The 21891-nt window shown below is 39.0% G+C and overlaps 1 protein-coding gene across 4 annotated transcripts in view; it reads left to right on the plus strand.

Moving 5' to 3' along the window:
- The window catches only part of GRK3 (G protein-coupled receptor kinase 3), a 149678-nt gene that overhangs the window by 63010 nt on the left and 64777 nt on the right, over positions 1-21891 (plus strand). For all 4 annotated transcript variants that reach the window (XM_054695199.1, XM_054695198.1, XM_037510780.2 and 1 more), the window contains one exon: positions 15929-16002. In XM_054695199.1, the coding sequence (XP_054551174.1) occupies positions 15929-16002 (74 nt within the window). The remainder of the gene's footprint in view (positions 1-15928; positions 16003-21891) is intronic.

The raw sequence follows: 21891 nt of genomic DNA on the forward strand, positions 1-21891 counted from the left end.
CTGTTTTGAGCAGACTGGTGACTGCTTAGCAGCTAGGACAGCTGCCCCCCAACCCCCGCCCTTTCACAAAGAGGGAAAGAAGCATTTATCCATCAAGCAAGCTCTGCTTCCCATGGCGACATCCTGCTTCTGGGACAGCATATAAAACCCACCTGTAACTGCCTTTAAAGCCATAGAACTTTTAAAAAATACCTGTGTCTTTAATCGACAGATTACTACAGTCAGGTGGTTATATGTTAAAAAGAATCTGGACAAAATAATCACAGAAATCATATTTCCTCCTATTCATTAACTTGCACATTAAATATGAAAAGCAACTCTAACCACAAGCAGTGGGCTCTGGGCCTCTTCACCCCAGAGGGTCAGCAGTGTAGCCTCAGCACCTGGCCTTCCACTGCACGCCTTCTCTTCTTTTGAGTCTTTAAGACTGTTGATTACATCTTCACATTCAAATGGAAATACTTGGGAGGCCACGAGGTTGGGGGGAGCTCAGGCACTATCATTAAATAGGGGTCAGCACTGAGTACTATTTTAGGTCTCCTTAGGGAATGGGATGGAGATGCAAAGGGCCTTCTGGGGTCAGGCAGGTGGCTGGTGAGTGTCGTGCTGCAGGGCAGGCATGGAAAGGGCATGGGCTCCTCATATAGACCGCCAAATTTGCTTGTGGCCAGCCTGCTAGAAGTAAGAGCCCTGGCTCTAAAATTCTCAGACCTGGATTTGAAAGCTGAGTTTTTCCTTTTCATAAAACAATTGCCCACTTATATTAAAAACTATTCCCCGGCAGGCTTTTGGCATATTAAGGCGTCCAGCCAACACTAAGAGTTGTGAAACTGATAAATACCTGGTATTGGTATTCCTTTAAATGGCCCCCGAGCCTGCTGGGTGAAGGCCAGTGCTCCAGCTTGCTCTTGTCCCTGGGAAAGAAAGCTTGCCTTCGCCACTGCCCCAGGAACTTGCTCCTCCAGATTTGAGGTCTCCCTCTTTCTTATCTCAACTGACATTTCCTGCCTCTGAGCCCTTGTCTGTTCATTCTTTCTCCCAATTCTCTTGAAACCATTAATCTCTCCACACTTAGCTTGTACTAGAAGTTATATTCACTTCTTTCCTGAAACCACTGATCCTTCTCTTAGTGAATTTATCAAATGTTTATTGAGCTGGGTAAGTCCCAGCCATTGTGCTGGGGATTAGCGAGAAAATGCTTCCAAGCAGGCCACCCTCCCAGGCGGAGCCCCCAGTGACAGCACTACTTGCTCACATAGGAGAGCTCTCTTTCCTGCTTGAGGCAGCCCGTCACTGCAAAGGCCAAAGTCCTGTTTCAGGGGAACTGCTTGAGGTGGTTTCCATTAGTGCCAGGAACAGGGCAAGGACCAGAAATGAGCATATGGGTCACCCAGGGAGTGGTCCCACAAACTTGGGAGCAAAAGACCCACAACCCAGAGTGAAAATGGATAAAGGGTATGCAAAGGTCACTGACAGGAAAAGCAAATGGAACCTAAACATAGGAAAACATTTTCAACTTACAGAAAAATAAGGAAAATGCAAATTAAAGTCACTCTGAAGTGTCAGTTTGAAAATCTTTTGCATTGGCAAAAGATCTAAATGTTTAATAATTTTTTTGGTACGGCTCTGGGTTTCAAAAAGGCACTGTTACTCATTGAGGGGGATGTGAACAAGTTACAGATCCCCTGGGGGTCTAATTGTCTCCGTCTATGAAAATAATAAGAATATCTGTATAATCTTTGACATTTTACCCTGAGAAACAATGCTGCAGATATTCTTGAATTCCTAAGAAATGATATGGGGGGTTTCTTTATTGCAGCATTTTTTAAAAAAGCAAAATATTTGCAACAACTCAAATGTTCATTGTTAGGGAGAAAGTTACCTGTGATGGAATGCCCTGCAGCTCACAGTAAGTAGTCAGGAGGCACTTCTGACTAGTACAGAAAGATCTCCCAGGCACAGTGTTATGCACGAAGGACTGATGGAAACAGTGTGTCTGCAGCACTGGGGAGCAGGGATTCACATTTGCACTTGCCTGTTGTATTGGGAGGTAACACAAGTGCCCATAAACAGACCCCTGCAGTGTCAGGGGCTGTACATGTTTCGTGTTCTCCAGGAGTCCAGAGCAGGTATTTCAGGCCAGCAGGACCTTCCCTCCTGTGTGAAGCCCTTTCCATCTCGTGGTGCTGGTGCCCTCAGGACTGGAAGTCCTCTGCATCTAGTCGGGTGCAGGAGGGCAGAGAAGACACATTAGTTTCTTAACAACCCTGGCACACAAGTGACACACCTCTCCTCCCAAAGGATACCAGGAACCGATGGCTGTGATTACTAGGGGAGTGTGTGCTACTGGGAGCATGAGACAGAGATGGGAGGAAACCTTTCACTTCATAACTTTTAACTTATTTTTAAAATTCAGAACCACTTTATTGATTCATAAATGAAGAGTTGCAATAAAGTGGGCTAACACTGTGAAAATGATAAGAACCCAGGGCTATGGGGGCATCAAAGCAGTCAGTTCCACCTAGCTGGGGGTGGGCAGGTCTCTTCAAAGTTTATATCACTTGCTGCTCTGTTGGAGGAGTCTTGATGGTAAAGTAGGTGTTAGCCAGGTGAAGTCTGGAGGGCCTGGTGATTGTGACAAAGAGGACAGAAAGTGTTGGTGGAGAATCACCAGGTGGTTGGTGAACAGGGAGTGGGTGCTAAGAGGAGAGGAGTTGGTTTCCGTTAGAGAGAGGAGCACGTGTACAGCTTGGAGGACTGTTGAGTGACAAGTGCTCGCACGTGCTGTGCTGGGTGGGCAGACGTGTGCAGTGTTAGGGCCAGGAAGCTCTGGGGCCAAGCATGGTGTTGCACTGCAGGACCCAGGAAAGGAGGCTGGATCTTACCCAACATTGTGTGCCATTCCAGTGAGCCTTTCAGAAGCAGGGGACCCATGTGATGAGATCCACTGCAGCAGCACCTGGGTGAATTGGAAAGGAGGCTGAGCCAAGTAGTGGTCAGGGGCCCAGCGAGGTTGCCGCGCAATCTCAGTGAAGGATGCACTTCTCCTGTGAAGGAAGCTGACGCAGGCCATTGAGTGCCATCTTTTTACATCTGTCCATGTCTCCAATCAGGTCCTAATTGCTTTGAGGATCCCTTTATTTCACTCTTCTAAGATCATGAAACACTTCCTGGTTTATTCTCTTTTGTTTTGAATAAACCTTTATTAATCTTACATACAGAAAAGTGCTCAAGTGCCCAGTGCCTTGCCCCAGGAACCAGCACACATGCACACAGGTATAGTGATTGGTGGTTTTTCTGGTCTTTCTGGTTAAAATTGTGGTTAGATTTGGTATATTCACCCCAGGCTCCGTTTAGTCCTGGCTATGTTTCATGTGTGATGGTCATCTTGATTAATTTCCATAAGACCAGTTTTAATACTTGTTCTTAGAGAAGTCTCTGGGGAATATAAGTCATCTGATTTACTGGAATACTATTCCTATTTCATTTTAAATTATTTCACATCTCACATTATTCTCATGACGGTCAGTTTGTTTGCTACTAGGTGTTTGCAGCTCCATGATAAATGAAAACATTGACCATGGTCTGGAAAGAATAGTAGTGTTGTGGTTTGGACACAGAGTTTTTCTGTCTATGATTACACAATAAAAATGTTCCTCAAAAGATTGCAAATGACCCAGCTACTAGAAGGGTTTAACTATGCTTCTCCTGTCACTATATTTTCATATTTTCCTCCCTGTGCTAGTTTTCTCTGTTCCCTTCTAAGAGTCAATTGCTTGGAACATTCCGTGACTGTTTCTTTGGCCACATTCATTACCATTTGTGCTTTTGTGTGCTGGGCTCAAGATTCAGGGCCCCAGATCTTTCTATTATCTAAGCAAAGGATCTCATTACTCAAAGAATATTCTATTGAACATGTATGTGGTGAATTTAAATTGGGGAGAGGATTGGAAAGATCACTTGCATTTTAGAAGAAGACTTGTTTACAATATCCCTAAGTTACCTCCCGAAATTTTCTAGTTTTCCTTCATAGTTGGCCCATACCCAGTACCCAAGCCCTTGCAACCACTGACTTGTTTTCTCCCTTTTCAGAATGAAAAAGTGCAGTCACTGGGTGTATAACCCTTGAGTTCGGTTTCTTGCACTGTGTATAATGCTTTTGAGACAGTGTGCATGGCAGGAATTCGTTCTTTGTATTCTTGCGTAGTGTTCCGTTGTGTGGATACATCACAGTTTTATCTATTCACTAATTGGAGAACATTTGGGTTATTTTCAGTTTTTGAATATTGTATATAAAACTACTGTATATATCTGTGTTCAAGTTTCTGTGTGAATATAAGAAAAGACCTTTTCATTCCCCTTGGGTGAATACTTAGGAGGGGTTGTTGGTTTGGATATCAAGTGTATGTTTAACTTTAAGGAAATGTTTGACAAAGATGCTGTATCAGTTGCATTTCTGTTAGCAACCTGAGAGTTCCAAAATTTCCCCATCTTCACCAGCACTGGCGTTGCCCCCTACTCTCTTTTTTTTTTTTTTTTTTGCTATTCTTATTAAGTATATAAGGATGTGTTTTTAATTTGCATTTTCTTAATGACTAATAGGAAAGAAAAGATGTTTGGCATCTCTTTTTGTACCTATTTGAGATTTATATATCATCTGTGGTGAAAATGTTCAAATTTTTTTTGCTCAAATTTTTTTTAAAGATTTATTTATGCATACAAGAGCTGGGGTACAGGCCAGAGGTATGGGGTGGGGGCGGGTGAGAGGATTCACCAGAGATGGGGTGGGGAATAGAACAGGCAGATTGACTGAAGTACACTGCTGAGGGCGGGAGCAGGCAAGTCAGGAGAGGTCTGCCGCAACATGTGGGTTGCTCCCTGGCTGGCCAGGAATCGAACTCATGCTGCAGTGGCTGAGGATTGCTTCATAGGTTGCGTCTTAACCCTTGCACCACCAGGGAGGCCCCATTTCACTCAATTTTTTAAAAAAAACACTAGATTGTATTTGGGGAATTCTTTACATATTTTGGATACAAGTTCTTCGTTTCACAAATATTTTCTCTAAACCTATGACTTGTCCTTGCATTTTCTTGTGTTTTTAGAAGAGCAGAAATATTAAATTACAGTGAAATTCAACTTGATAAGTTTTTTTTTCCCATGAATCATGTTGTATTAGCAATCTTTGTTCAACTTTGCAAAGATATTTTTCCTGCAAATTTTATAGCTTGAAGAGTTTTTTAGGTACATCTGTGAGCCATACTGAGCTGCCTTTGTAGGGGTCACATGTATTTACCCATAGATACTCAGTAGTTCCAGCACCACTTGTTGAAAGGACTTTTCCTTTCAATGATTTGTCTTTGCACCTTTGTCTTTACAGATGACTATACTTGTCTGTATCTATTTTTACTCTATTCTCATCCATTGATCTGTGTTTTTCCTTTCATCCAAGAATACATGGCCTTTTTTACAGTACTTTATAATAATCTTTGAAATCACAGTAAAAATGCTCTTTGTTCTTTGTTTAAAATTGGTTTGGTTTCTTTGCCTTTTTATATAAATTTTAGAATTAATTTATTGATATCTACTGGAATTTTGATGGGGATTGCATTAAATCTATATATCAACGTGAAGAAAATTAACATTTTAATAATGTTGAGTCTTTAGGTCCATTAGACTGGTATCTCTTCTCACTTATTTGGATCTTCTTTAATTTTGTTCATCAGTATTTTGTAATTTTCAGCAAACAGGCACATATTTGGTCAAAGTTATTCGTAAGTAATCCCTTTTAGGTATTGTTATAAACGGTACCGTGTTTAAATTAAAATTTCTCATTGTTGCTAGTGTAAGAAATGCTTTACTAGTAGTGGGCGTGTACTAAATATATAAATAAATCTAAGTTTCTGACTTCCTAAAGTTACAATTCAGGGTTCCTTTGAGTAATTATATTTCCATTAAAAAGATTGATTCCAATATGTCAAGATTATATTTTAAACAGTTCATTAGCGTTTTTATTAAAATCACCATTTTTAGTATGATTTGGTTCACAGCACTGTTGCTGATTCAGAAATACAGACCCCACCTCTGCGGTGATTATCAGTAACACGCACCCAAGGCCAGGACCGCCCTTGTCCTCCACCTACGCCCATGAGGTGCCTCCCTCTTCGCTCCTCTCCCTCCCGTCCCCTCGCAGCCTTGGTGTTATGGTCACGGTCCTCGGGTTTGGTTGTGGTTCAGTGATGTCTGGCTCCTTGTTTTGTTTCTCTGTGTTCTACATAGACAAATAGTTCATTGAAGAACACGGCTGATGTTGGATTTGCAGCTGTTGGACCAATTTCAAAACTTTAAAAGAAGATGCATTTCACAATAACTTGGAGCTTAGGGTATTTTGTCATTCCATGTGGCAGCATCGTGGCGAGCGTGTGCTCACCGTCTGCGGTTACTGTTCTCAGGCCCTGGGTCACTCACTCCTTTCCTTGTCTATATGGACTCAGGCCCTTCCATGAGCCTCTTCTTTCTGTTTCATTTTCTTCTCCCCTCTGACCTCTTGGTTGATAGTTTATTTATTTTTTTTATCATTCCATGACATTATAATTTGATGGGTTTTATTTTATTGAAAGTAATAGAACCTTAGCTGAAGATATTTCAACAGTTTTTCTTTTCAACTCGGAAAGACGTGCTGTAGAGAGACCCAACACCTGTTTTGTTAGTTTGTTCATGTGGAAAGTTTAGACACGAGGCCTCCCATAAAACTGCTGATTCTGCTGGAGAAAATTCTAGTGTGGTGCGAGGGAACCGTCTGAGGGCCTGCGCTAAGATGGTAGGTGACAAGGTGCAAGGACAGCATTTTGAGGTGCGGAAGGAGTTGAAGGGAATTTCTAAAAATTTGCAAGTTGTTTGCTTGCTTCGTGTAATTTATTCTTAAAGACTATAGTAATGCAGTACATTTCAACTCAATAAACAGTATTTTAGAGAACTCTTGGAATTTTAATTTAGTACATTAAACATCTTTCTTTTCCCTTTCAGAATTAAGTTTAATTATAGTAGAATTGATAAGCATTGACTTAGTTAAATTATATTAACATTTCTATTTTATTGTGTTCGTTCAGAATTTTAAAGTGCTTTATGTTTTTGTCGAGTCCATCCCTATAGTTTTTAGGTAGATAGTAAATTATTAACTTATAGAAGAAATAAATATTTGAGAAACCAAGTTGATAGCAGTTGTATTCACTGTGGGCCTCATAAACTTTTTAATATTTAAAAACCCAATTTGTTATATTTCTTCAGCATATGTAACTTCATTTCCCAATAATATTGTAGGCTTTAACCATGTTAACCATGTTATTTTTTTTGTTTTTTTTTTTAAATAATAAATTTTATTTTATATTCCCCATACAATTGCAACCCCCCCCCATTTTGACCCCAATCCCTCCCCTCCCACCCCTCACCCCCCAAAAAGTGTCTCTGGTTCATAGTTTTTAATCATGTTATTTTATGATTCTACTTTTTCTTGGGTAAGTGTCTCCCTTTCTCCCTTTTGTCCTGCCTTCCTTTCACCCTCCCTCCCCACTTACTCCCTTTTTCCCCAACTCCCTCTACCCATCCAGCCACCTATCTCTGTCGGTTTGTCTGTCTGGACTCATGGATCCATAGTTTAACCTATGGGTTATAACCCATATTGTCACTATTTATCTTGATCTTGAAGTGGTCCTCGTTTTGGCTGTGGGAGCTCCTTTAAGCTGGCTCCTGTGTCCTGTTAATATCCCCATCGTCCTTTGAGTACTTTCTTACTTTCTGGCACAATAAGATGTCTAAAGCTTAACTTGGTATTCTCTCTACCTTCCCTGCAGTCAATCAGCCTTTTCCTCAAGGCGTCTTAAGTTCCTTTTATTGATATTTGAGAATGGTATTTAGAAGTCAGAATCAGGGCACTAGAAAGGTTGATTGCTATAGGTGTGTCATAGCTTCTAAGGTGCTTTCAAGGAACAGAACAAGGAGGCACGGAGAGAAGGGGGGAGAGAGAAGGGGGGAGAGAGGAGAGAGATATCTTTCTATTGATCTGTTTGATCTGTTAAAATAAAGTTCAGATGGATACCCCTATTCTACGTTGTGCACTGTTTTAACTCTCTCCTCCCAGAAGGTGTAGGGTAAAGAAAATATCAGGCTTTTCTGCCCTTCCGCCATCAGGATAGATGATGGATCCTTGTCCTGAATGCATGCCTGATGGCGGGCACCTGGAGTAGGGCGTGGGCATAGGTAGATGGGATTCAGCTGAGCTGAGACTGTGCTTTTTTAAGGGCGGCGTCACGGGGACGCCAGGAGCAGCAGTAGAAGCCGAAGCAGAAGCCGAAAGAGAAGCCGAGATCACCAGAGAGCCCAGATAGAGTGAAGATTTGCTGGGGGCTGGGAGGCCTGCCAGCCTCCCGGCCCCCCAGCACCCCTGCCTGCCATATGCCTGGTGAACCCCAATAAAAGACCTGCAAAAACCACTAAGGACTCTGACTCCTCCTTTGCCCGGTCTGCATGGGATCAGAAAACCTGCACCGTGTCCTGTTGCCCCTACAGAAGGGTACTATTATCCTGAATGTATTTACTCATTTGTATAAGCCTAAAACACACCTAAATAGTTTCAAACTGCTAACTCACACTAGTAGCTAGAGTTAATATTTATCATTCTTTTTAAAAGTGAATTTATTTATGGTAGTGTATACAGTTGAATTTTGATAAACCCATTTAACCCTCACCTCTACCAAAGTACAAAATATTTATGTCCTAGGAAAATTCCCTCCTGATGTTCCCAGTCAATTTCACACCACTTGATTGACCAGTTTGGTCTTTTCTGGAATTTCACATGTATGGATTGTGCAGTATATGCTTCTTGTGTCTGATGGCCTTGGGGGAAAAATGCCTGACATTTACTTATGGTGCATGTATTAGTAATTTGCTTTGTTTTATTACTGTATAGTATTATGTGAAAATACCACAATTTGCTTTTCTTCCTGTTGATGGACTTTGGAATTTTTCAATTAAATTATGAACAAAACCGCTATAAGGATTTGTCTTCATAGCAAGGTTTTTTGGAGACATATGTTCTCATTGGATAAATACCCAGTAGTCAAGTTGCTGAGTTCTATGTTAAGTGTATGTTTAATTTTATGAAAAAAAAAAAAGCTTCATACTATTTTCCTAAGTGATTATACATTCTCCGCCTGCTCAAAATCTGTATTAGTTAGGGTTTCTTAAGAGAAACAGAACCAATCGGATGTGTGTACATATAGAAAGAAATTTCTTATAAGGAATCCATGCCTGTGATTACAGACATTGGCAAGTCCAAATTCACATTGTGGCCTGCAGGCTGAGGACCCAGGAGAAGCAGCAATGCAGGTGAAACTGGAAAACTGCTGCCAGAATTCCTTCTTGCTCACCAGAGGTTGACGATTTTTATTGGATGACACCCATCCACATTGCAGAGGGCAGTCTGCTTACTCCAAATTCACCAATTTAATGTTAATTTCACCCCCAGACACCCTCCAAATGGACATATAAAATTGACCATCACAAGTTCATTACCGCATGTCAGCCTGGCAACATATGCATATGTTTAATCCCCAAATAGAGAAATTATGAGGCTGTGCTTCCATTTGGCATGGCACAGCTCGACTGCATACACCCCAGAATGCACTAACTTTTTCTCTAGATGAGGATTCTCTCATTGTGCGTTGATATGCTGTATCTTAAATAATATGATGTAAAAGTTAGCAATGCTTAAATACCATTCTATAAAGTCAGCTCCGCTTATGTTACATTTTAAAGGGGTAAGGGCAGAAGAAAAAGTGTTTGCTTAACACACATACACACACACTAAGGAGGAAATACTCATTTGTAACTACCCCCTCCCACTACCCTTCCATTTTCCTTTGCTTTCAGCAGTCACCTCAGCTGGTCTGCCTTCTTTATCCTCCCTGAAGGATCTGGGCTATTAGTGATCCCATCTGAATTGGGTTGTAATTTTCCTTTGACTTTAATTACAGGGCTTGGTGGTAATAGTTAGAGATGCCCTAGAGGATCTCTCCTTACCTAACTTGCTCTTCCTTACTTCTGTTGTGGATGGAATAGCCATTGGTTTCTTCCTGCTCCTTAAGATCCATCACCCCGGCCAGCATGCCAGTTCTCTCTGCCATACTATTTCGGAGGCATGAGGAATCCAAACATAGTATGTGCTCCTTAGCAAAGCAAAGTTGTGGACACTGACATTTGGTATTGTCAATATTTTCAAGTCTGTCATTCAAGTGTCTGTGCAGCAGTATCTCAAAGTGATTTAATTTTCATTTGTCTGATGACCTAGGATGTAAAGCCAGTTTCTTGTGCATTTTGGTTATTCATTTAACTTCCTCTGCAAAGTATTTACAATTTTTACTTATTCTTTATTGGGTTTCTTAAAGCAAAATTGGTCTGTAAGAGTTTGTATTTAAATAGATGTCTGTTTTTAAACATATATATATATATAATAAATTAGATGCAAGACTGTTTTTAGACTTAAGTTTTGTCTGTGCTTGGTCTATTTCCTTAGCCATGTCTTCTGATATGCATAAGTTCTAAATTTTTACGAAGTCAAATTTATCATTTCTTTCAATATATCATTCTTTTATCATTTCTGGCAACATATGCATATGTTTAATCTCCAAAGAGAGAAGTTGTTTTGTTTCTCTGTAGTCCACATATAGACAAAACCATCCGACATTTGTCTTTCTCCTTCTGACTTATTTTGCTTAGCATGATCCCCTCTAACTCCATCCATGTTGTTGCAAAAGGCAAGAATTCATCCGTATTTTTTTTTAATAGCTGAGTAGTATTCCATTGTGTACGTCATCTTCTTAATCCACTCACCTGTCCTTGGCCACTTAGGTTGTTTCCCTGACTTGGTTATTGTCAATAGCACTGGCATGAACAAAGGCGGTATGCATGTATTCTTTGAATTCTACACCCAAGAGTAGAATTGCTGGGTCATATGGTAGATCTATTTTAAATATTTTGAGAAACTTTCGTACTGCTTTCCACGGGGGCGGGGCCAGTCTACGTTCCTCTCAACAGTGAATGAGGGTTCTTTTTCCTCCGCCTTCTGTTGTTTTGTTATTGAAGTGGTCTTTTCTCACAGGTGTGAGATGGTGGCTCCTGGAGGTTTTGGGTTGCATTTCCCTGGTAATAAGTGATGATGAACACTTTTCACATCCCTCCCTATTGGCCATCTGTGTGTCTTCTTTGGGGAAAGAAGTGTCTACTTAGCTCTTTTGCCCATTTTTTACTCTTTCATTTTGTTGAGTAAGTTCTTTGTAGATCTTGGCTATTATCCTCTTGTCAGATTCTTTTCAGTTTGGCTAAATCTTATTTTCTATTATTGCCTTTTTGCATTAAGACTACAAACACAATGTTGAATAGAAGGTGCTTTGTAGAATCAAAGATGCTTTGTAGGATCATCTCACTGCTCAGAGCTATGAGCATGTGAAATTTCTTTATGAAAACCATCTTCCTCCTTTTATCATTGATCTCAGCATCATATTTAATGCCTTTATCACTTAGCATAAATTACAATCCCTTACACCAACCCATAAGCACCTTATGGGGAAAAAACATGTCTTTACTATTGCACCCCTGTGCACAGCAGAGTAGGCACTCAGTAAGTGCTTTGTCAAATTAGTATTGGAAGGAACTTTCAGCAGTTGCTCAATCTATCCTTCTCAGTGTTTGAATGTCTTGGCAAAACCTAAGGCACATATGATATTTTGTGAGACTTTTCTCATATTTCTCTTTCCCCCTTAAAACTTTTTAGAAGGTAAAATTTTTAAATTTCTCATAGAAATCACTTATATTTTGGGCCTCCATGGTGGCGCAGTGGTTGAGCGCTGGGTTGCGAAGCTGCCCGCAGCCTCTGCAGCAGAGGTTCGATCCCCGGCTGCTGGGCGAGGGTCCCACATGGCACGACAGACCTCTCCTGCCACCTGCTGCTCCCCTCAGCAGTGTGTTTCGTCAGTCTGCCTGTTCTGCTCTCCACTCTGGCTCTGGCGAATTCTCTCACCCTCCCGCACCTCTGATTGTACCCAGTGCTTGTATAAATAAATAAGTAAATCTTAAAAAAAAAAGAAAAAAGAAAAAAAAGATATCACTTATATTTCATTCTTCCAAATGTTTAAAATAATGTCTTATCAAAAGCCATGTAAAAGGTCATATTTATACTATTATAAAAAGTTCTCAGTGATAGTTTACAAGAAGCAATGAAACGCTACTAAATTTTGCAAAATGTTCGCAAACTGGAATAATTTGCCTCTCCTAGATGTTATATAGAAGCCGAAGTTAATCAGTACTTAGGCAGTTTGCAGTGGTTCAAATATAGAAACAAGGGTAAACACATTCCACAATTATCTAGTAAGCAGGTGTTGGTTCACTAATTTTTATTCTTTAAAATCTGGAGAAACTGCACCGATGAAGTGAACCTGTTAGGTAAATTATTTCCTTCTTTTTGCCCTTTAGCTTTTGTTCTAATCTGAGTAAAGCTTCATTTGTTTTTTATGTAATTTAAGTCTGATGAAGGTAAATTGCTTTCAGCTTGGAACACAATGATCTAGTATTTATCCAAAAGGCAAAATATCATTCTTTTTGCTGCTCCATCTTAACAGCTGCTTACAGTAGAGAGTAAAGCTTCAATTTATGTACAGATGTGAGGAACATACTTTTTTTTCACTTCCTGTAGTATATTAAAATAATTCTTTGACTGTCCTACACATTGACTTATCCTACACATATTTCCACTGACAATGGAAACTGCATTAAAGAAGTAGGTGAAAACATTTTAAATTGGATGTTCATTCAACTCCTTCACTCCCTTACAGTTCTTCTTTCATTCCCTCTCTCCCTCCATGTCTCCCTCTTCCCTTTTCTTTCCTTTAGCCTTTCCTTACTCTTCTTCCCCTTCTTCCTTCCTTCCTTAGTTCTTTCTCCTGAGCTTCCTCTGTGCCACGATCAATGTTCTTATTGCTGCAAATGTCGTAGTGGCCTGTGCTTGTATGCAGTTTACATTGTATTGGGGGAGCTGGTAATCAAGAAGTGAATAAACATGCATGTGATAATTTTTGGTGCTCATACAAGCTGCAATTGAAGTGTGTGTGTTGGGGGGGGGGTGATGAGAGATGGATGAGAGATAATAGGATCATGGCAGTTCTCTGAGGACAGAGGAATTTGAGCTGAGCCCTGCAAACACACCACCCCCCACCTGCCCCTGCCAGTTCCAGGGAAAGGGTGTTATAGAAAGTGGGTAAATTAGAAACCCTGGGAAGGGATCAAGCATGATGTTAGAGAAATTAGAAAACACACTTGGCCAAAGTGAAGTGACCTTGGGAGAGAGTTAGCTACAAGATGAACTGGAGGAGGAAGTCAGGACAGTTTGGCAGAGGGTGTGACAGGCCATGGTGGACAATTTCATTGTGATGTCAAGTGCAGTCAACGGCCCCGTGGTTCCTGTGTGGCATAGTGTTTCACACTGTCAGTGAGACTTTTTTTTTTAAAGATTTATTTATTTATTTATTTATTTATTTATTTATTTATTTATACAAGCACTGGGTACAGTCAGAAGCGCGGGAGGGTAAGAGAATTTACCAGAGCCAGAGCGGGGAACAGAACAGGTAGACTGACGAAACACACTGCTGAGGGGAGCAGTGGGCGCGGCAGGAGAGGTCTGTCACGCCATGTGGGACCTTCGCTGGTGGCCGGGGATCGAACCGGTCTGCAGAGGCTGCCGGCAGCTTCTCAGCCCAGTGCTCAACCGTTGTGCCAACAGGGGAGGTCCAGTGAGACATTTTTTCAAACATCTCTCATCTTATCAAAAGAAGTCCACACTCTCATCTTAATTTTCTCTTCCAAAAATATTTAAAGAAATATGTGAACCATAAACTGACAGAATGGAAAAGAGATAAACAAATTCACATTTACAAATGGTGGTTTCAATAGGTAGAAAAAGTAGAGATTCAATAAGGATGTAGAGGATGGACTTGTACAACCCTATCAACCATTAAAAGGCTTTAATGGTATTGTATCCTACCCCTTTTTTCTTTAATTTTTTTGAAGTGCCTATGGGCGAAATTTGGATCCAAAGCCAACTTCAATAAAATTAAGCATATTGAAATTATACTGAACATGTTCTCTGACCACCACAGAATTAAGCAGAAATCAGCATCAGAAAATTACTTGAAAACCCCAAAGCAGGGGCCTCCCTGGCCTAGGGGTTGAGTCGCAGCACTATCAGAACCACAGTCTGAGTTCAATCCCCGGCCAGGGAGCTAACCCACAGATGGCGCGGCAGACCTCTCCTGTCTCACCCACTGCTCCCCTCAGCAGTATTTTTCAGTCAGTCTGCCTGTTCTGTTCCCCAATCTGTCTCTGATGAATCCTCTCACCCCCGGCACGTATGGCCTACACTAGAGTTCTTTCATGCAGAAATAAATAAATACATATTTAAAAAGAAACCAAATCATTTGGAAATTAAATGAATGACTCATGGGTCAAAGAAAAATGACAAGGGAAATTTGAAGTTACTTTGAAATGCACGAGAACAGAAAGGTAGCTATTCCTCTTATTAAGGATAAAAATACTAATATATAAGTGGGTGGAGATTCACATGTTCAGCTCTTCCCATTTGTCTGGTTCTTGAATTTCCTACTTCCTTCATAACTCGGCTTTACCACAACTGCTGCTGCTGGTCTGTGCCCAACCCTTGCTCGTCTGGCCTGGCCTGACCACTTTTCGTTTAGTTCCAGTGCACAAACACCTACCTTTTTAAAAGGTCATGTTCCTTGAACAGTGGGGGGGGGGGGGGAATTTATGGAACAGTCACAGACAAGTTCATGTTACACAAGTCTTACCCTAACTTTTTAATTAAATCTTGTCAAGCCTTCTTCCTTTGTCTCAGGCCTACCCGGGGAATTCTGGTTCATCTTCTACATTTTAGATTTTCATGACTTTCTTCGGCTCCCTCTGTGCCTTCTGTTTCTTCTGCAGTCCTTTGATTGTCTTCAATGATTACGTTTTCAATGGTCTTTAACTCTTTATTTTCCAATATCTCTACCTTCAGTCTGGTATTAGCTTGTCCTATTCAATTTCACTCATTCTTTTAGGCTTGATTGTGTGTTAGGCTTTAAATTGGGCACTGGCTTTGCAAATGGGATGGGACATTTATAAGTCAGTGGGCTAAGTCCTTTGACAGAAGGATGTTGACATAAAGGCTATGTATACATTCATTCAGCAAATTTTTATTGGCCTCCTACTGTGTACTAGGCACTGTGCAGTGGGGGAGGTCCTGGTTGTTTAGGCATAAGGTTCTGATTGTTCAGAGGTGAGGCATGAAGTTGTGAAGGAGCAAAGAATAATCTGGGAATGGGTAATCTGCTCTGGCATGAGGTATTGGAGGGGGATTTTGAAGGACAATAAGGTAGTGAGTGGTGGTAAAAAAGGCTAGAAAAGATGTGAAAGCTCTTCTTTCTTTTTAGGGAGTTTAGTGCTATTACTATGGGCATAGTGCTTATTAGCTCCATGGTGACTCTTACCAATTCCATACTACCTGTATTTCTTGTTTCTTTGGTTTTTATTCTGCCTACTACAGTGACTGAAATAGTGATAACCAAAAGCAGTGCTTAACAAGTGGGATGGGGAGCTGTGAATAGAGAACCCAAAGTTAGGATCCAGGTGCATTTATATCCATAGTAATCTCACTTTTCCTGGATTCTTTCCTCTTAGGGTATAATTATCTTCCTGAGATCTTTTATTTTTTTCATTTTAAATCAGGGAAAGAAGAGATTGAGGTATAAGCACATTAATTTGAAAATACCATGTGGGATAAAATTTCAATTTATTACCCACCCTGAAATTTTTTATTCTTTTCCTTTAGGTTTCTTGCTATTTAAAGATTTTTGTTTGAATGAAATTAATGAAGCTGTACCTCAGGTGAAGTTTTATGAAGAGGTAAGAAGTAACTGTTTTACTGATGCTTTTATTTCAAAAGCATATTTAAACTGTACTTTGGAAAATATTAAGAAACTCTGTAAAGTAATTAGTAGTACAAGATACACCATGTAGTTTATTAGTGCTACTGATAACACTTATAAAAATAACATTTAAAGGATTTGGAGAGCTCTGGATGTAATGAGGACTAGTTAGATTAAAATTCCAGAGAAGGGAAAATCATTTTGAAGTATATTAAGGATTATGAACCATTTTATTTCTGCAGAAGCTTGCTAGTTCTGGAGACATAAGCTGGGGGTGGGGGATGTTACTGGTGAAGAGAACTTGGCAAAGTTTTCTGGTTACACAGAGCTGGAGTGCAAACTGGAGAATTAGGATTGGGTGCCTCAAATCCACAGTTGGTTTTTTCCAACAGACATATGGAGGAGAGCCTAAGAAGTTGGCTCTAAGATTTTGGAAGACATATTGAAATCTGCCATAGTGCTTCATTGAAATGTAGACCTGCTGTGGGCAAGAGTCTGGTAACAGAACAGGCAAGCCTGGAAAATCCTAGGGTGTGTTCTATTGACACTGAAGATGGAGAGCTGCTTATTACCTGGTGCAGCTGTTGATTCTTGATGTAGCGACCAGATGGGAATCCAAGTCTGTCTTCTGGAATAAGGCTGCTTATGGGAGACAGAACAGCCTGAAGAGGTTTCTAAGGGTAGTACCAAAAAATGAGACTGGAAGAATCTCAAATATGTGACTAGAGTTGACATGTACCAGATTTTGAAGCTAAGTAGGATGGGAAGCCAAAGAGCTGCTCTAAAAACATTTAAAGGGAAGAACTGAATGTAGTGTTGAGGAGACAAAACTCTCCCATTGAACTCTGTAGAGATCCATGCCTTAGGAGCAGGGGCAAACCAAAGGCAGACTAAGTCCTATAAAAATGGCAGCCCCGCTCAACCCTTATTGGATGATGAGGTCCTTCTGCACCTGTCTAACAGAGTAACAGAGGAGTTTCTATTTTGTTTTGTTTTGTTTTTCAGATAGCAAGTATAATCTAGAGAGACTCAACAGTGTTCAGCATATAGTAAAAATTACTAGATACACTAAAAGGCAAGATTATATCACTCATAAACAAGGTAATAGAAGCAGACCCACAGATGAATCAGCTATTGGAGTTAGCTGATAAGTACTTTAAAATAGCTATAAATAATATGTTCAAGAAATAGCAGAAAAGATGAACAAAGTAGGGATAATTTCAGCATAATTGAAATTTATAAAGACCAAATGGACATTATAGAAAATAAGTACAATAAACATTAGGGTTTAATGTTTAGGTTCAGTGGCAGATTGTTTACAATACAAGAAAGAAATAATAAATAGAAAGGCATGTCAGTAGATAATCTCAAACTGTAACAGAGAAATAATACACAAAAGAGATAGGTAAGGACATTAAAGACATAAGGGATGTGACTGAAAGGGTTAACATATATAGAATTGGAATCCCAGAATGAGAGGAAAGAGAAAAGGGCAGGAGAAATACTTGAAGAGATGAGAATTTTACAAAGTGATAAAAGACAGCAGGTTAGAGGTTCAGAAAACTTAGGATATTCTAAGAAGATTGACTATAAAGGAAATTTGTCTTTGCACATCAATATAAGACTAGAAAACTATGGCAAGTGTGTTAAAAAGGCATATTACTTTAAAAGAAGCAATAATATGACTGACTTTACTAATAAGTCATTGAAAATATATTAAAACAACACACACACATACACGCACCTCCAAAAATAGTCATTTTTTTAAGTACTGAAAGAAAATAAATGCCAACCTAGAAATCTATTCCCAGCAAAAAGTTCATTCAAAAATGAAGGTGAAATAGATATTTTCAGACAAAAACTGAGAGAATTTGTTGGTAGTGGACCTGCATTAAAATCATTACAAATTGGAAATACGTCAGGCAGAAGGAAAATGATCCTGGATGGAAATGCAAGGAAGGATTGAAGAGCACAATAAAGGGGAAATGTGTATGTGAAATACAAATGAATGTTGACCATTCAAATCTATAATGTTTTTAGAGTTTAAAATATATGGTAATAGTGCAAGACTCAGGAGGGGAGCAATGTGAAGTAAAAGTATTTTAAGATTCTAGGATTGTTGGAGGGATAGTAAAAGTAATAAGTTGCATTGGCTTGTAATCAGTCAAGGATGCATAGGTAACTTAAAGAATAAAATATTTATCTAACAAGTTAAATGAGAAGGAAAATAGAACAAAGCAACATTCTATCAATTCAGTAAAGGCAAGAAAGAAATAAGTCAGCTTGAAAACAAAGGGTAAGATGATAGCTATAAATCCATCCACATAAGTAATAACATTTAATGTAAATGAATTAAATACTCCAAGTAAAAAACTAAGTTTGTTGGACTAGATAAATAACCAGAACCATACTACATTTGCTTATAACTGACATACTTTGAACAGAGGATGTAAAAGGATTTGCAATACATACACTAACTGAAGTGAAGGTGCTATAACTATACCAATATCAGATTAAGTACTTAATAATAATGCTACTTTGAAATAATCTCATAATGATGAAGGGGGACCAATATGATAAAGAAGGATCATCTTAATTCTTTATGTTGCAAATAAAATAATTTCAAATTATACATGCAAAAATTGACAAATCTAAACCAAAATAAATCTACAACTTTAGTGGGAGATGGATAGACAGACACACACACACACACACACACACACACACACACACACATATACATACTTCAAGATCTTGTAGAACAAACAAAAAATTAGTAAGGATGTAGAAGATTTTAGTATTGATGAATAAATTAAACCCAATTGATATAGATAGAATATTATACCCAACAAAAACAGAATTTGTATTCTTTAAAATACATATGGAACATTTGTTTAAATATATTTTATGCTGGACTCTAAAGCAAGCATCTGACACTTTTAATATTGAAATGGTTCAAAGTCTGTTCTCTGATCACAGTGGAATTATGCTCAAATTTAATAACAGTTAACTAAGACTGTCTGGAAATGTACACTTGGGGTCAAAGAAGAAATTTAAACAAATGAGGAAATATTAATTAAAATATTTTTAAGAGATAGAAAATTCTTGCTAATATTATTTGCATCATGTATCTTTAACCTAAAATATTTTGAATGGTCTTATGAAAGCATAGCATAATTAGGGCTGATACTGTAATATTTAAGTTTTTAAATTGGAGTGATATTCTTATTTCTGGTTTATGGATAGATAAATGAAAAGTTGATATTTTTCTAAACTTTTTAAAATCATATTAATGTATTTTCAGGATTATATTATTTTAGCATCATTTAAAAAAAAAAGTAAGCTAAATCCAAAAGGATTTTATTCAGTATGAGCTAACTTTATTATTTCAAACTGAATTATAATCAGGCATTTTATCAGGATGACATTCACAGCTTGATCTGTCAAAAAAAAAAAAAAGGGTTTTTTTACTTGTATTCTTTAAAGCATAACCTCTCCAATTTCAGCATGTTCTAAAGTTATCTTGTCAAATTCAGGGAAATCTCCTTTAGCAGATAACTTTTGCTAAGTTGAAACAGATGGAATTTGCTTGAGGTTATTTCTTAAGCACTTCTTGCCAATAGAGTGGTGACTAGTGCTGATGTGTTTCCATTTGAGCTTTAAACATTAGAGTTTCTCATGATTGGCTTACTCCCCAGCTCTTTTCATTTCTTTCCTGACTTGGCACATGATGGGACATAAAGGGATGGATCTGGCTTATCAGATTATCCCCTTGCAGGATAATGTTCCAGAACTCTTAGTAACTTGCTCTGTTATTTTATTGAAGATATCATCTACCCTAGGGCTTCAGATATAGTTCTCTAAATCATTGCAGCCTTTAAGCATTGGCTTTATCGGTGATTTTTCTCTGACTCCTATGTTTCACTAGTTTGGTGGATTCTTACTTAATTTCTAGTTTTATGACCCCAGAACCTAGAAAACTCTGTTGTCAAATATCTGAAAATATATATTTTATACATTTCCTCTTTCCTGTTTCTTTTAATGGTTACCCACTTACTGTGCATTAAAGTCCTAATTTCTTATCTGGACATTCACATGTCTCTACAATTAGTTAGTACCCACCTTCAGCTCATTATCTTTCACCACCTTTTTATATGGAACTTCCACTAACCAATGTTCCTTGAACCCATTGAGCCCATTTTTCTTGTTGTTTTACTTAGTGTCCTCTCCCCTGCCTAGAATGCTGCTCCTCCTTCTTGGTCTGTGGAAAGCCAAGCTTCTTTTAAGGTCTAGCTCAATTTGTTTATTCTCTAAGAGAGTCTGTACAGCTATCTCCATTGTCCTTGTTTGCTCGTGCCTCTCTTTCTTATGCTCTTTGTTGTCTGTAATGCTCTCAGAATACTTAATACATGCTCGCTGCTTATTGTGTATAATAACTGCTTTCTTCTTGGCCATTATTTGACTGAGATGGAAGGCCTAGCTTGGACCCAGGTGCCCATGTGCCTCTCATTTGCTGTGGGATGCGGGGCCAGTCATTGAACAAATTCTGAATCATTTACTTTGCAGCAAACCTGGAGCTCAGAAATGCAAAGACAGTGTCCCTGCACTTGAGGCTCTCACAGTATGGGGACTTAATATTTGAGCTTCAGTTGCCTCATCTATGAAATTAGTTTAATAATAATCTCCTGTTTATTCCTTTCCTGGCCAATTGTGAGGCTTACATAGAACGCCAGATGGACAAATGTTTTCTAAATTATGATATTTGTAATATGCTTCCCAGGTGTATGGGAAGTTGTAACACAGTGAGTAAGAGGTCCAACTCTAAAGTCAGAACTTCCAGGGTTTGGATTTGGAGTCTGGTAGTTATTAGCTGTGTGAACTTGGCAAGCAGTCTAGCTTCTCTCTACCTGGGTTTCCTCAGCTAAAAATTAGGGGTATAGCAGAGCCTATATCTTAGGGTTGACATGTGTTATGCAACACACCACAATAGCGCCTGACATGTAGTTACTGCTACACATTTATACACGTTCCTGTTCCACTTAGATCTGGAGGCAGCTTATAAAATAGATACACCTACACTTTAAAATAAATTATGGAAAATAGGAAAGAAATATAAGATCAGACTTAAAGTTACTATATAGTGTTTTCTGTGCTCATTCATTCAACTGATATTAATCAAACACTGACACTGGACAGGAATTGCTTGGATGAACAGGATAGACGAAGTCCTGCTCTCTTTTGAGCTTGCGAGAAATAGACTTTAAATAAGTAATAAATGCAAGAAATATATCTGGGAGTGATAACTGCTATGCAGTGACTCAAAACTCAGTGTGATGGATTGTGATTTTGTGGTCAATTGATTAGTAAAAGACTAACACTCTGAGGAGGTGGCTTTTAAATGGAAACTTGAATGACAAGGAAGCCAGTCTTTTGAAGATGGGAGCAGTGAGGGGGAAAGCATTTTACGCTGAAGTGAACACAGATTAAGACAATGTGAGAAAGAACTTGATGTGTTTGGGGGAACTGAAAGTCCAGTGTGATGTGAATGAAGTGGGTGATGGGGGTGGAGTAGTGTGAGGTAAGATCAGATTGAAGAGAAGAGTCAGGGTTTTGGGGACCATGGTAATAAATTTTTATTTTATTCTAAAACTCATGGAAAATTTAAAATGGAAGTGTTAGGTGAATATTCTCGAAATAGCTTTTAGATCAAGATAGTTTCTCTGTATGGTCTACATCTTTACTGATATATATAGTCGTATTATCAAATGCTGAGAGAAGGGTGTTAAATGTCCAACCCTGATTGTAGATTGTCTATTTCTTTTATTCTATCATTTTTTTCACATATGGTGAAGCTTTATTAGGTACA

This window comes from Talpa occidentalis, unplaced genomic scaffold (assembly GCF_014898055.3).
Source record: "Talpa occidentalis isolate TD23 unplaced genomic scaffold, MPIMG_talOcc4v2.1 talOcc4.14, whole genome shotgun sequence".
Lineage (NCBI taxonomy): Eukaryota > Metazoa > Chordata > Mammalia > Eulipotyphla > Talpidae > Talpa > Talpa occidentalis.